This window comes from Manis pentadactyla, chromosome 9 (assembly GCF_030020395.1).
Source record: "Manis pentadactyla isolate mManPen7 chromosome 9, mManPen7.hap1, whole genome shotgun sequence".
Classification (NCBI taxonomy): Eukaryota; Metazoa; Chordata; class Mammalia; order Pholidota; family Manidae; genus Manis; species Manis pentadactyla.
This window is the reverse complement of record NC_080027.1, coordinates 75,903,648-75,919,857: the sequence shown is the minus strand read 5'-3', so window position 1 is coordinate 75,919,857 and position 16,210 is coordinate 75,903,648. Positions and strand designations below refer to the sequence as shown.

The 16,210-nt window shown below is 38.6% G+C and overlaps 1 protein-coding gene across 2 annotated transcripts in view; it reads right to left on the bottom strand.

Annotated features, from left to right (window-relative positions):
* Positions 1-16,210, bottom strand: part of TRIM44 (tripartite motif containing 44) — a 182,928-nt gene that overhangs the window by 74,624 nt on the left and 92,094 nt on the right. Inside the window, exons 3-4 of one of the 2 annotated variants that reach the window (XM_036891865.2) lie at positions 10,309-10,548; positions 8,821-9,099 (exon numbers count right to left, since the gene is read on the bottom strand). In XM_036891865.2, coding sequence (XP_036747760.2) covers positions 8,941-9,099; positions 10,309-10,548 — 399 coding nt within the window. In that variant the 3' untranslated portion in view covers positions 8,821-8,940. Of the gene's footprint in view, positions 1-8,820; positions 9,100-10,308; positions 10,549-16,210 lie in introns of those variants that run through there. The other variant, XM_057507560.1, reaches the window with a different exon arrangement.

The following is a 16,210-nucleotide window of genomic DNA, read 5'->3' as shown; positions in this document are numbered from 1 at the left end:
CGAATTCTATTTAAGGGTTGTAATTAGGAAGGAAGAAGAAAAGCTATAGAAGTAGCAGGCGGAAGAAAACATGGGAAGATTGATTATTTCTTTGACATATCTTCTTGTAGAGTAACTTCGGCATATATAGGTTTTAAGCTACTACTTAAATTGCACACACACATTAACATAATAGGAGTATAGTTACATAACCAAAGCATACCTGTAATTACCAGCCATCTCCAGTGAAACCAAGAAAACCAGTTAGGCACCTTAGGCATTTGTGAAAACTTATCTATGATATGGTGGATATTGTCCAACTGAACTTGAACAGTCTGAGAGAAATAAGACAAATTAAAACAACCCATTCCTGGGGACTGTTCACATGCCATATGTTCTTTTAACAGTAAATAGTCTTTAGTTGTAAGATTTTGGAGCGCTACAATTTGCACTTCTCCAAATTCTTGGTTGAGTTCCAACAGTATAGATCCAGTCAAATTTGTTGTTTTACTGTATGCACAGGCCAGCTTAGATATCTCCTTCCTCATTCCCATGGCAAGTCCAGGAACTGGTGGATGAGTGCATCTACAGCTGTAGCAGTGCGTGGATCTTTGTTGGGGTTTTTTGATGATCATCTTCTGGCATGAGTCTTCCAGAGAGTGCTGATGTTGGAAGTTCTTTTTCATATCGTATCTTAGTTCATTTTCGGGGTAGCCCAATTAGGCTTTGATCCTCTGTATAAACACAAACAGACCCTTTGCCTACACTTTTATATGCCCTTTATACCCTAGTGTAGAACTCGTTGGAGGTTACCACACAGGAACTGCCCTTTTTTTTTTTTTTGCTTTGTTTTTGGTATCACTAATCTACACTTACATGACGAATATTATGTTTACTAGGCTCTCCCCTATACCAGGTCTCCCCTATAAACCCCTTTACAGTCACTGTCCATCAGCATAGCAAAATGTAGAATCACTACTTGCCTTCTCTGTGTTGTACAGCCCTCCCTTTTCTCCTACCCCCCCATGCATGCTAATCTTAATACCCCCCTACTTCTCCCCCCCTTATCCCTCCCTACCCACCCATCCTCCCCAGTCCTTTTCCCTTTGGTACCTGTTAGTCCATTCTTGAGTTCTGTGATTCTGCTGCTGTTTTGTTCCTTCAGTTTTTCCTTTGTTCTTATATTCCACAGATAAGTGAAATCATTTGGTATTTCTCTTTCTCTGCTTGGCTTGTTTCACTGAGCATAATACCCTCCAGCTCCATCCATGTTGCTGCAAATGATTGGATTTGCCCTTTTCTTATGGCTGAGTAGTATTCCATTGTGTATATGTACCACATCTTCTTTATCCATTCATCTATCGATGGACATTTAGGTTGCTTCCAATTCTTGGCTATTGTAAATAGTGCTGCAATAAACATAGGGGTGCATCTGTCTTTCTCAAACTTGATTGCTGCGTTCTTAGGGTAAATTCCTAGGAGTGGAATTCCTGGGTCAAATGGTAAGTCTGTTTTGAGCATTTTGATGTACCTCCATACTGCTTTCCACAATGGTTGAACTAACTTACATTCCCACCAGCAGTGTAGGAGGGTTCCCCTTTCTCCACAGCCTCGCCAACATTTGTTGTTGTTTGTCTTTTGGATGGCAGCCATCCTTACTGGTGTGAGGTGATACCTCATTGTAGTTTTAATTTGCATTTCTCTGATAATTAGCGATGTGGAGCATCTTTTCATGTGTCTGTTGGCCATCTGTATTTCTTTTTTGGAGAACTGTGTGTTCAGTTCCTCTGCCCATTTTTTAATTGGGTTATTTGTTTTTTGTTTGTTGAGGCGTGTGAGCTCCTTATATATTCTGGACGTCAAGCCTTTATCGGATGTGTCATTTTCAAATATATTCTCCCATACTGTAGGGATCCTTCTTGTTCTATTGATGGTGTCTTTTGCTGTACAGAAGCTTTTCAGCTTAATATAGTCCCACTTACTCATTTTTGCTGTTGTTTTCGTTGCCTGGGGAGATATGTTCAAGAAGAGGTCACTCATGTTTATGTCTAAGAGGTTTTTGCCTATGTTTTCTTCCAAGAGTTTAATGGTTTCATGGCTTACATTCAGGTCTTTGATCCATTTTGAGTTTACTTTTGTATATGGGGTTAGACAATGGTCCAGTTTCATTGTCCTACATGTAGCTGTCCAGTTTTGCCAGCACCACCTGTTGAAGAGACTGTCATTTCGCCATTGTATGTCCATGGCTCCTTTATCAAATATTAATTGACCATATATGTCTGGGTTAATGTCTGGATTCTCTAGTCTGTTCCATTGGTCTGTGGCTCTGCTCTTGTGCCAGTACCAAATTGTCTGGATTACTATGGCTTTATAGTAGAGCTTGAAGTTGGGGAGTGAGATCCCCCCTACTTTATTCTTCTTTCTCAGGATTGCTATGGCTATTCGGGGTCTTTGGTGTTTCCATATGAATTTTTGAATTATTTGTTCCAGTTCATTGAAGAATGTTGCTGGTAGTTTCATAGGGATTGCATCAAATCTGTATATTGCTTTGGGCAGGATGGCCATTTTAACGATATTAATTCTTCCTAGCCATGAGCCAGGGATGAGTTTCCATCTGTTAGTGTCTCCTTTAATTTCTCTTAAGAGTGACTTGTAGTTTTCAGAGTATAAGTCTTTCACTTCCTTGGTTAGGTTTATTCCTAGGTATTTTATTTTTTTTGATGCAATTGTGAATGGAGTTGTTTTCCTGATTTCTCTTTCTGTTGGTTCATTGTTAGTATATAGGAAAGCCACAGATTTCTGTGCGTTGATTTTGTATCCTGCAACTTTGCTGTATTCCGATATCAGTTCTAGTAGTTTTGGGGTGGAGTCTTTAGGGTTTTTTATGTACAGTATCATGTCATCTGCAAACAGTGACAGTTTAACTTCTTCTTTACCAATCTGGATTCCTTGTATTTCTTTATTTTGCCTGATTGCCGTGGCTAGGACCTCCAGTACTATGTTAAATAACAGTGGAGAGAGTGGGCATCCCTGTCTAGTTCCCGATCTCAGAGGAAATGCTTTCAGCTTCTCGCTGTTCAATATAATGTTGGCTGTGGGTTTATCATAGATGGCCTTTATTATGTTGAGGTACTTGCCCTCTATTCCCATTTTGCTGAGAGTTTTTAACATGAATGATGTTGAACTTTGTCAAATGCTTTTTCAGCATCTATGGAGATGATCATGTGGTTTTTGTCTTTCTTTTTGTTGATGTGGTGGATGATGTTGATGGACTTTCGAATGTTGTACCATCCTTGCATCCCTGGGATGAATCCCACTTGGTCATGGTGTATGATCCTTTTGATGTATTTTTGAATTCGGTTTGCTAATATTTTGTTGAGTATTTTTGCATCTACGTTCATCAGGGATATTGGTCTGTAGTTTTCTTTTTTGGTGGGGTCTTTGCCTGGTTTTGGTATTAGGGTGATGTTAGCTTCATAGAATGAGTTTGGGAGTATCCTCTCCTCCTCTATTTTTTGGAAAACTTTAAGGAGAATGGGTATTATGTCTTCCCTGTATGTCTGATAAAATTCTGAGGTAAATCCATCTGGCCCGGGGGTTTTGTTCTTTGGTAGTTTTTTGATTACCGCTTCAATTTCGTTGCTGGTAATTGGTCTGTTTAGATTTTCTGTTTCTTCCTGGGTCAATCTTGGAAGGTTGTATTTTTCTAGGAAGTTGTCCATTTCTCCTAGGTTTCCCAGCTTGTTACCATATAGGTTTTCATAGTATTCTCCAATAATTCTTTGCATTTCCGTGGGGTCCGTCGTGATTTTTCCTTTCTCATTTCTGATACTGTTGATTTGTGTTGACTCTCTTTTTTTCTTAATAAGTCTGGCTAGAGGCTTATCTATTTTGTTTATTTTCTCGAAGAACCAGCTCTTGGTTTCATTGATTTTTGCTATTGTTTTATTCTTCTCAATTTTATTTATTTCTTCTCTGATCTTTATTATGTTCCTCCTTCTGCTGAACTTAGGCCTCATCTGTTCTTCTTTTTCCAATTTCGATAATTGTGACATTAGACCATTCATTTGGGATTGCTCTTCCTTTTTTAAATATGCTTGGATTGCTATATACTTTCCTCTTAAGACTGCTTTTGCTGTGTCCCACAGAAGTTGGGGCTTAGTGTTGTTGTTGTCATTTGTTTCCATATATTGCTGGATCTCCATTTTGAGTTGGTCATTGATCCATTGATTATTTAGGAGCATGTTGTTAAGCCTCCATGTGTTTGTGAGCCTCTTTGCTTTCTTTGTACAGTTTATTTCTAGTTTTATGCCTTTGTGGTCTGAAAAGTTGGTTGGTAGGATTTCAATCTTTTGGAATTTTCTGAGGCTCTTTTTGTGGCCTAGTATGTGGTCTATTCTGGAGAATGTTCCATGTGCACTTGAGAAGAATGTATATCCCGTTGCTTTTGGATGTAGAGTTCTATAGATGTCTATTAGGTCCATCTGCTCTACTGTGTTGTTCAGTGCTTCCGTGTCCTTACTTATTTTCTGCCCAGTGGATCTATCCTTTGGGGTGAGTGGTGTGTTGAAGTCTCCTAGAATGAATGCATTGCAGTCTATATCCCCCTTTAGTTCTGTTAGTATTTGTTTCACATATGCTGGTGCTCCCGTGTTGGGTGCATATATATTTAGAATGGTTATATCCTCTTGTTTGACTGAGCCCTTTATCATTATGTAGTGTCCTTCTTTATCTCTTGTTACTTTCTTTGTTTTGAAGTCTATTTTGTCTGATATTAGTACTGCAACCCCTGCTTTCTTCTCACTGTTGTTTGCTTGAAATATGTTTTTCCATCCCTTGACTTTTAGTCTGTACATGTCTTTGGGTTTGAGGTGAGTTTCTTGTAAGCAGCATATAGATGGGTCTTGCTTTTTTATCCATTCTGTTACTCTGTGTCTTTTGATTGGTGCATTCAACCCATTAACATTTAGGGTGACTACTGAAAGATATGTACTTATTGCCATTGCAGGCTTTAAATTCGTGGTTACCAAAGGTTCAAGGTTAGCCTCTTTAGTATCTTACTGCCTAACTTAGCTCGCTTATTGAGCTGTTATATACACTGTCTGGAGATTCTTTTCTTCTCTCCCTTCTTGTTCTTCCTCCTAGATTCTTCATATGTTGGGTGTTTTGTGCTGTGCTCTTTCTAGGAGTGCTCCCATCTAGAGCAGTCCCTGTAAGATGTTCTGTAGAGGTGGTTTGTGGAAAGCAAATTCCCTCAGCTTTTGCTTGTCTGGGAATTGTTTAATCCCACTGTCATATTTGAATGATAGTCGTGCTGGATACAGTATCCTTGGTTCAAGGCCCTTCTGTTTCATTGTATTAAATATATCATGCCATTCTCTTCTGGCCTGTAGGGTTTCTGTTGAGAAATCTGACGTTAGCCTGATGGGTTTCACTTTATAGGTGACCTTTTTCTCTCTAGCTGCCTTTAACACTCTTTCCTTGTCCTTGATCTTTGCCATTTTAATTATTATGTGTCTTGGTGTTGTCCTTCTTGGATCCTTTCTGTTGGGGGTTCTGTGTATTTCCATGGTCTGTTCGATTACTTCCTCCCCCAGTGTGGGGAAGTTTTCAGCAATTATTTCTTCTAAGATACTTTCCATCTCTTTTCCTCTCTCTTCTTCTTCTGGTACCCCTATAATACGGATATTGTTCCTTTTGGATTGGTCACACAGTTCTCTTAACATTGTTTCATTCCTGGAGATCCTTTTGTCTCTCTCTATGTCAGCTTCTATGCGTTCCTGTTCTCTGATTTCAATTCCATCAATGGCCTCTTGCATTCTATCCATTCTGCTTATAAACCCTTCCAGAGTTTGTTTCATTTCTGCGATCTCCTTTCTGGCATCTGTGATCTCCTTCCGGACTTCATCCCATTTCTCTTGCGTATTTCTCTGCATCTCTGTCAGTATGTTTATGATTTTTATTTTGAATTCTTTTTCAGGGAGACTGGTTAGGTCTGTCTCCTTCTCTGGTGTTGTCTCTGTGATCTTTGTCTGCCTGTAGCTTTGCCTTTTCATGGTGATAGGAATAGTCTGCAGAAGTGGGACGAGTGACGGCTGGAAGGACTTCCTTTCTTGTTGGTTTGTGGCCCTCCTCTCCTGGGAGAACAGTGACCTCTAGTGGCTTGTGCTGCGCAGCTGCGCACAGACATGGTTTCTGCTTCCTGCCCGGTTGCTATGGAGTTAATCTCCACTGTTGCTGTGGGCGTGGCCTGGCTCGGGCAGCTACTCCAAAATGGTGGAGTCGCGTTGGAGCAGGAGCTGCTGGGAGGCTATTTATCTCCGTAAGGGGCCTCCCTGCTCCCTGCAGCCCATGGGTTAGGGTGCCCAGAGATCCCCGGATTCCCTACCTCTGGATTAAGTGACCCGCCCTGCCCCTTTAAGACTTCCAAAAAGCACCCGCCAAAACAAAACAACGCCCACCAAAAAAAAAAAAGAAAAAAAAAATTTTTTTTAATTAAAAAAAAAAAAAAAAGGTGGTCGTTCGTTTTTCTTTATTCTCCGGTGCCAGCCTCAGGCCTCTGCTCACCGGTCTTTCTGCCCTGTTTCCCTAGTATTGGGGTCCCTATCCCTTTAAGACTTCCAAAAAGCGCTCGCCAAAACAAAACAGCAAAAAAGCAAAAAAAAAAATGGTCGCGCGCTTTTCTTATGTCCTCTGTCGCCCAGCCTCCAGTGCCTGCTCGCTGTTCTTGCTGCCCTGTTTTCCTAGTATCGAGCGCCCTGCACTCTGGCCCGGATGGCTGGGGCTGGGTGTTCGGCAGTCCTGGGCTCCGTCTCCCTCCCGCTCTGCCTGCTCTTCTCCCGCCGGGAGCTGGGGGGAGGGGCGCTCGGCTCCCGCGGGGCCGGGGCTTGTATCTTACCCCCTTCGCGAGGCACTGGGTTCTCTCAGGTGCGGATGTGGTCTGGATATTGTCCTGTGTCCTCTGGTCTTTATTCTAGGAAGGGTTGTCTTTGTTATATTTTCATAGATATATGTTGTTTTGGGAGGAGATTTCCGCTGCTCTACTCATGCCGCCATCTTCCGCCCCTCTACTATTTGATCCTTTTTTATATATTCCATTTCTTTGCTGAGATTTTCTAAATGTTTAAATTTATTTCCAGAGTATTATTGCTCATTGAAACATTTTTATAATAGTACTTTCAAAATCCTTGTCTGATAATTCCAAAATCTGTGTTACCTTAATGTTTACATCTACTGATTGTCTTTTCTCATTAGAGTTTTTACTGGTTCTTGGTGTAATGAGTAATTCTGGACTGCATCCTGGACATTTTGAGTATTATTAGAATCTGGATCCTATTTAAATCCTAGCAGGTAGTCAACATGTTTAGGTTCAGAACACATCCTAGACTGCTTTTGTGGACTATGGTTCAAAAGTCAATTTAGTTTATAAAAATTCCACAGTGCTATTCTAGTCTGTACCTGCTCAGATGACAGGACTCCATTCTACAGCCTCCATAGTGCTAGCTGGAAAGGAGGAAGGGCACCAACTTATTACTATAGGGCAAGAGTGGATGATATGATTCCACCCACTGACTCAGTTAGAGAGGGGCATTACCTAGTTGATGTGGGGTGAGAGAGAGGAGTTAAAGCTCCATCAGTGGCTTCCACAGGGAAGGGGTACAGTTTTTATTCCTGTACTGCAGGCAGGGGTAGAAGTTAGAGTTCCATCTATAGGCTCCATGGGAGATGGGCACCACTCACTACTGAGAGGGGCAGGGGCAAAGACAGAAGCCACACTTTTATCTAAAGTCCATGGAGAAATAATGGTAACTTATTACTGTAGAGCAGTGTATAAAATAGGTTTTCACCACACTGGTTCCACTGCCAGCTGGGGCTGAGAAGAGGTAGAGCTTAATGGAGTTTGTGTCCAGAGTAGGCAGGTATTGTCAAAAAGTTTCTCTATGGCAAAACTATCTTTTTCCCAGTGCTTTGGTTAGAGAGAGAAGACTTTTCTTGGAGATTTTCTTTTTGTCTGTGCCCATTAGTGCTTCCAATTTGCAGGACCCTCAGGCCAAAATATACAGGAAGCGAGAAAAACCCCAGAGAACTAATTGCCATGCGGTTCCTCAAATCTCAAGGTCCCTGGTTAGTACGCCATGTTTTCTCTACTTTTGAGAGCCTTCTGGTGAATAACTTAGGTATTTTGTCCAGGAATTCTTGCTGTAATTAGTGGAAGGAGTAAAAATGGAATGTATTTATACTCCATTTTGTTTAGAACCAGAAAAAAATGCTTTTAAATGCATCAAAAAATAAGAAGCATTGAGGAGTGAAAGGCTGGCAAGTTGACTATATATATATATATATATATATATATATATATATATATAGTGAATTAAGTATAGTAAAATGTTAATGGTAGAATAGAGAGGTAGAGGTATATGGGTATAATCTGTAAAGTCCTTTCAACTTTGCTGGAATCTTTTGGCCCAATTAAAAATGTAGGTAATTAAAGAAAATTCATATCATGCAAAGGGAAAAAAAAGAATTCCTCTGTTGAGTGAAAGAGAAGTCCTAGAAATTTGTTCTGATCAATAAATTACCAGATTAGCTGGAACAAGAGGCTATTAGATAATAACAGTTCTCTGTAAAAGCTCTAGCCAGCTGAATGGTACTTTTTGTTTTCAATAGCTTTTTTTATCCACAGACTAGTCCTTAGGCTTTGTCAGCTTTGTATCCCTAACAGTAATTCCACCAGAGTTAACAAGCATAGTGCAGTTGAGAAGCTGAAGTACTTAAAGAATAGTTAATACTGGGGAGGGACTAAATTAATTGTTTGAAATAAAAATAAAAAAGAGGGAGATGTCTCTCAAAATTAAACCTTTATTTTTTAAAAACAACCTAATCAACACATAGAATAGATGTGGGTTCCAATTTGCAGGGTATTTGGGACAGAGTTAGGCCATTGGTCACTTTGGTTAACTCTCATCGAACTTTTTGTTTATTAAAATACAAAGTGACCATCTCCACAATATAAACGGTCTTAGGAATGCTGTCGAGGACTCTGGTTCTCCTCATTCTTCCAACGGGTATCAGTGTGACTCTTAGCATATATGGGCATGAAGTAGGGAAGAAGCGCAGACACTGGAATAGAACGGACTTAAATTTGAATCCTGGCTCCATTTCCTACTAACTAAATGACATTGGGTCAGTGTCTCTCTGGTTCTCTGCACCTCAATATCCCATTTGTAAAACAGAAATAATGAACGCTGATATGAGAATTAAATGAAATGATGAATATCAAGTACTCTGTTGCCTGTCTAGAAACCTATTTTGGCATACTCTTAATTCTGAGGAAGATTAAATGAAAATAACAAGAGCTATTCTTTTTATTCTGATGAAAATTAATCAAAAGCCTTTGATGAGGGAAGCAAATAACTGCCCAGTGCTCTCACATTTCCTGTCAGGATAGCTTGTACAATATCTGCCTCCTGGATTATACCTTGGCTCTTCTGTTGGCTGGCTTATTCTGTAGCTAGGCTTTCCTGGGCCAAGGCAAGATTCCTAGTTAAGGCTGAGTTCACTGAGTCAGCAGCAGTCCTGGAAAGACCACTGGACCACCCTAGGTTTTCTTCTAGAAGGGACTACCCTAAACCTGTCTGGCATAAGCTTGACTAGAATTTTGAACACAGTGCTATGAAATCTGATGAATCATAGGCTCTCTCCCCTCTGGCTGAAATACAAATTTGTAATTTTTTAAATGACTGCCTTAATTTTTTTAGAAATATATTTGAAATTCCTGAATGTGTTGTTGGCAAAATGCCTAAGACCCTTTTATCCCTATTACAAAATAATGATGAATATAGTAACTAACACTTGTACAGTGACTCAACATTTATCTTGTGTTTCATTCAATATTTTGATCCTCATAATGCTGTTGCCCATATGCCCCTCTTAATCCAACAGTTATTCCCCCAATTTATGCAGTTGGCTCCATATAAAAACCAGCCTGAGGGTCCTTCTCACTATTTACAAATTGAAATCTGTCATTTACCCTCTTCTCTGGCTCCAATATCTGGCTTTCTTCCTTAACTGTGATTGGAATTTGCTCTATTGACTATACACCTTTAAGTCATGGTGGACAAATAGTTTGGCAGACTCAGTTGCTGGGTGCAGGACCTAGTAACTGATACTTCCATACTGGTTCACACACCAGTCTAAACTCTTACACATCATCTAAGCTTTTAACACATGCCTGTTTAGAAAACACAAGGGAGGATTCCCAGAACTAACCAACATGCAGCCAGTTTTCTATTTCCCCTGCTATTAATAATTATAGGCATTCTTTTTTACCTCTGCCTTTGGCTCAGCTGATTCATTAGAGGTATCAAGTTGTTCCTTGGCTTGGGCCATCTGAGTCATCAACCTATCCATGTGGGATTGGATATCTGCCAGTATCTCAGTCACATGAGCCGTGGCCATTGCTTCCTGGATGTCCACTAGATGAAGGGCCTTCTGTTCCTCAACAGCAATCACTTTCTGAACTTTCTTAAATTCCTGCTGTATAAATTCCTTCATCTGGTCCCGGGTTACCTGCAGAAACAGACAAGTAAGAATAAGCTGGAGAACACAAAGAAATGGGAGGGTAGAACTTTTACTATAACTGCTAGGTAGCCCTGGCCAAAAAACAAATAAACCACAGTTCTTGTCTAATCCTGAAGTTTATAAAGAATATCCTCTCTTAACATTTTGCCTTTTTCATTCTTTAGAAAGTAGTTCCTTGTCTACCTTGTTTGCTTTTCCTTTTGTTCATTTTTATACCACTAACGCATGACTACTTTTAAAAAATGTAATAGATGAATGTATATTGTAAAAAATGAAATTCCTCTTCTTTTTCCATCCCAATACTATTTTCCTCTTCAGATGGTAATTACTATTAACAGTTTGGTATGAATCCTTCCAGTCATTTTTTTATCTAGTCATATACATATATTTATATAGATGATTCTTTTGTTTTTATATAAATCGATCAGAACATACAGTTCTGTGTCTTGTTTTCTACCTAAAATATGTTAGTACATATAGATCAACTTCATTTTTTGTATCATTTTTAATGTCTACAAGATATGGACATATATACATATGCATATTTATATATAAATAAAAGGATACATATCCATTAAATATTTCCCTTCTAAATGGAAATACAGGATATTTCCAAATTTTGCAATTACAAATGACAGAGCAATGAACATTCTTGGACATACCTCTTAATATTTGCATATGAGTTTCTTTACAGACCTCTGGAGTCACTGAGTCAATTTACATATACTCTAAAAATGCTGACTGATAATGCCAAACTATCCTCTAAAAAAGATACATCAAGAACATTCTCACAACAATGTGTGAAAGTAAGCATTTCTCTACACCCTCACTAATATTGGATAAAATCAAGCCTTTGAAATTTTACTCTCTGATGGGTGAAAATATTATTTTATTTTGCAACAACTGGGCAGAGAGATAAAATGTGTGGAGGCTCTATTTGGCTAGGGTATTAGGCAAACAAAGTGGGAATCTACCAAAATAAGAACTTCCTGTATTATCAGTAAGTACTTATTGATATTTCTTCATAACCATGTTTATTTTATGACTATTTTTAAACAGCTATGCATATTGAGTAGCTGAGGTAGAGAACAGATAAAAGGTAGAACAGTAGATGAAAAGAGAAAGGCCAACAGAGAATTTTAGAGCTGAGAGGGAATGCAGATGTCATCTAAGCAAACCCCTTTCTTTTACAAATAAGGAAACAGATGCAGCTGCAAACTTGCAGGGGATTCAGAGGACCTCAATCTTCTTGTTTCCAGTCTGGGGCTCCGTTCATTATTACAGTCTGTCACAAAAGGAGTCAAACTGGGAAAACCTAAAAAGGAGACTGAAAAAGAGAAAGATGAAGGGACAGGATAAGATGAGGCCATTTTTAGTTAATCTCTTAAAAATGAGAAGAGGCTTGACTTGATAACAGGGGGAGTCTAGTAATCATAATGTTGTTTAAGTAACTGTACATTAACGATACCAAAAAAAAATTATATATAAAAAAAAACGAGAAGAGGCTTGATACTTCAAGCAGCTTTTCTAACATTGCCATAAGAATGTCAATGCAAAATACTGTATGGCATGTACCTACTCACACATATCAAGTGACATAAACTCTCAGGAATTCATATGCTCTCTGCAGGTACTCTCCTTGGTGCTAAATAAAAGGGAGGGGGAATGTTAAATGTTAATGTTCCTGCAAATTCTGTATCAGATTGAGAACTGTAATTTGTGTTTATGTAATTTCTTTTTATTTTTAATGTGTATATTAGTGTGTATATTATAAACCTATTATGTGTTATGGTGATCATTTATCAATCTATCTCTACACTTGGTATAAATTAGGTCTTCTGAGACCTAGAACCTTCTCTTACAGACTGAACCTAGGAAACTTTAGCTAAGAGATGAATTTTTCTCAATGCCTGAGAAAATCTCTTACTAGCTCCAAGTGACTATAAATGCAGATCATAATAAAAACTGACTTGCAACCTATTTTACTAGACCTCACATACACATGTAGTTTGAAGTTAGGAAGCGACATCATAGTCAGGAAAGGTATGGAACAGAAGACAGTAGGTGACTAATTCATGGTTTTAAAAAATTAAATTCACTATTTCCTATCGCTTCATATAGGTTTTTCAACCTTTATTTTATACAGATCAGGCCACAAATGAGAAATGAAAGCAGGATAATCTACTCTAAAAATCTTTATGCCTCCTTCTTACTCCTGTTCTCTACCAATCAACAAACAAGTATTCTCCAACTTAATTCAAAATAGAAAGAACAAACTTAGGGGTCACGGCATCCATTCAAACACGTTTTCACTTTTATGTGAAATCTAATGAACAAAACAAATTAACAAACAAATAAATTGAAACAGACTCATAAACAGAGAACAGACTGGTAGTTACAATAGGACAGGGGGGTTGAGAGGATGCATAAAATAGGTGAAGGGAAAAAAATTAGTGAGAATGTTTGATATGTTGATCTTGGCAATGGTTACACAAATGTATACACATGTCAAACTCATTAAACTCTACACTAAGATTTAGACATTTGATTGTATTTTCCACAATATAAAAGTTTTTTAATTAAGAAAATTAATTCAGAGCCAAAAGGAGAGACACACTGGGGTGCTGGGTTGAACTTCACAGTTCTTCAAGAGCAGAAGGCCCTTCACATCAGCATGTGCTACCCGGAAGCCACTGATATCATTTCTGAGTAGGTTTCTTAAAACTTCTTCAACCTCTATCCTGCAGCTCCCCCAAGATAACACTGATAGTTTTATACTCTTGACTATACTACATGCAGTGTTACATGAGAAGAGAAAATCCCACATACACAGAGAAGAGAGATGGCTGCATGTGCCACAGAAAGATCAAACTGGTGATGTAAAAATGTTTCTTTTTTAAAGAATCCACAGTAATTATCAGACCTTTTTAAAGCCATAGAACTTCCCTCATCCCAAATAAAATCTTAATGTAGAACCCCAAAATATAATAGAGCCAAAAGTAAAACTACTCTGGTTAAAAGAAAAATATCCCCTTCCTCCTTGAAATACTTCCTAGGGCACTGGTAATGGTCTCCAGGAATTCTCACCTGAGGGATCGAGGTCCTCTACACAAAAGAAACCCTAAAAGGAATTTTCTCTATTTGGTCAACTAATTAGTCCCTAAGCTGTTGAAACCTTAAAGCCCTAGGATACAAGCAAGTTGATATATCTTTGTTACAGCTGAATAAGGGTGAAAAGTTATATTATCATTTAAACATAGCATTTTACTAAAAATTACTTAAACAGAGCATTGTAATTTTTAAAAAATTGATGGCTTATTTGTTAACAGAACTAACTTTATAGGTGAAAAATAAAAAGGCCCCAGAGAAATGCAGTAATAAAGTTAAGTTTAAAAAGCAACTTTCCTCTGGTCCAGCCCAGTGTACTTTCTGCTTCAACATATTGATTTGAATACTCTCTTCTGCTTCAGGTTCTTCAAATTTATTTCTTCGTAATCGTTTCCTCAGTTAACAGGAACTTTTATTTTTATCCTCATTGGGATGTTATTCCCACCAAGTGAATCTTGGGATAAAGGATGTACATCTGAAGAGTTAAGTCTCACCCATGGTACTTTCTATACTAGCAGTATACACACACGTAATTAAACAGAGAACCTTGAATTAAGAGCTTATACTTTAAAACACCACTGAGACAGGGACCATGGATGTAGTCAGAGTAGGGTGAGGGCCCCTGAAGGGGGCAGGGCAGGATATTTGCAGTCAGAGCAATGTAACTACATGCAAGGAACCCCCCCTGCTAAAACTCTATGTTAACACTGAGCTCCAGAATCATTCTTCAGTGAAATCAGTTAATGTTCCCCAGATAAAGAAGAGTAGCACATGTTTTATTATGCTAACCATTTATAATCATGTGTAAGGTTCTCTTTAGCATACTAAAAGGCCCAGGCCTCTGTGCAGTCTTTCCTCCTTCAGATCTGATGAAGTGATTTTGCAAAATGGGCAACTAATTTAGCAAGTAAGCCCAGGCATAAACAACACAGTAAAAGGCAGGAAGGATTCCACCTTAAAGATAAGATTGCATTTTAATACCCAAGAAGTTAAGATGTTAGAAATTCTTAACTTACTCTTTAGCAAAACAATACCTCAGCCCACCTTGGGGGCTGAGCAGGTGGCCTTGTTTCATATGCCCCCAGACCAAGATGCTGGTATCTCAGGGAGAAATCATCAGAGGAAGTTACTTGTATTAAGTTAATTCTAAATATTCAGAGACTACTTAACAAGTTCACACCCCTAAGTTTTTTCATGTTCTCAAAAAATCCTCAGCTGCCTATAAAACCCCCTAGACAACGCACCACTAGGGCTCTCTTGTCCCTCCTGGCATGAGCCAGGATCTCTATTCTCTCATTTATTTCTAAATAAAAGCCTGTACCTCGCTCTCCTACCTTGACTGTTTGTGCAGCTCATTCTTCGGCTCTGCAAACAAGAACCCCGGCATCACCACCATTCAATGTGCTTGACATGGGCTTGAAGCCATTAACTTGTAACTGTCTGGCCTGCAGGAAACCAAGTTTTATTTACTTTTCTATTAGAGACAGTTTATAAAAACAAGCACACTAGCTAGAAAGCATCATGGCTTAAGAAAGATTTGTTCCAGGAAAGTGTGGCTGAGATGAATTGAGAATGATGGAATAGGGTCAAGTGCAGTAAGCTACATAAATGAAAGGCATATAGTCTACATTGACTGAAGATTTCATAAATACTTGTTCTATTACCCAAGTGTTCTACAACTAAATTTAAAGGAGCCTACTCCAAAAATTATTTTTAAAAACTGTACACTGCATGAAATAGAATGTTGAAGACTCTAAATACCTCTCCAAAAGGTCAAGAAGTCCATTTTTACTCCCCTTTTCCTCTTCTGAATGGCTACTATTCTAAAATGAAAAAATTAAAAAGAAATGAATTTTTTCAGATGCTGCAAGCTGTCATCACTTGCACAGCATGGTGCCTCCTACTCAGCATGCCAGTGTCCATGGAAACTTTCATGTTGGGAATCTCAAAGTTGAAGTTTCTGTGTAGCTTTCAGTATTTAATGTGGCATTTTACTCTAAGCTTCTTCCAAACCTCTGCCAGGCTCCAGTCAAGGCAAGTGAGAAAAGTTTTATTAACAAAGGGGAAAGAATCCTTTGTCAGTGGATGGCTAGCTACATCTCCCATTTCCAGTGTCTTTTATGTATGAGTGGAATAGCCACTGTTTTTGGATAAAACAACTGGCTATTCCTAAGACTTGGAAAATTATCCAGCAGCCTAAAAACACAGCAGACATGAACTATGAACTACATTCCATTACTAACATTCTGAGTGTTGTCAAACATTTTCCTGACTACCTAGTTAAAAGCCTGAATTGTTCAGATTTTACATGGGGTATGAAGAAGGGTAGAGAGTAAAGTGAACCTTTAATCTTTTCCTTTAACCATTTTTATCACAGGCCTCTAGACAAAAAGCAGTCATTTGTTTCCTCTTTACTTCCTTTCTTCACCCTTATTTTGTTAATAGAGCACTACAGGATATCTTTATCAGTTGTCACTTAGTTACTTCAAGTATCCACTCAATGAACTAACAATGTTATTCAGTGCTGTTGCTGTTGTTACTA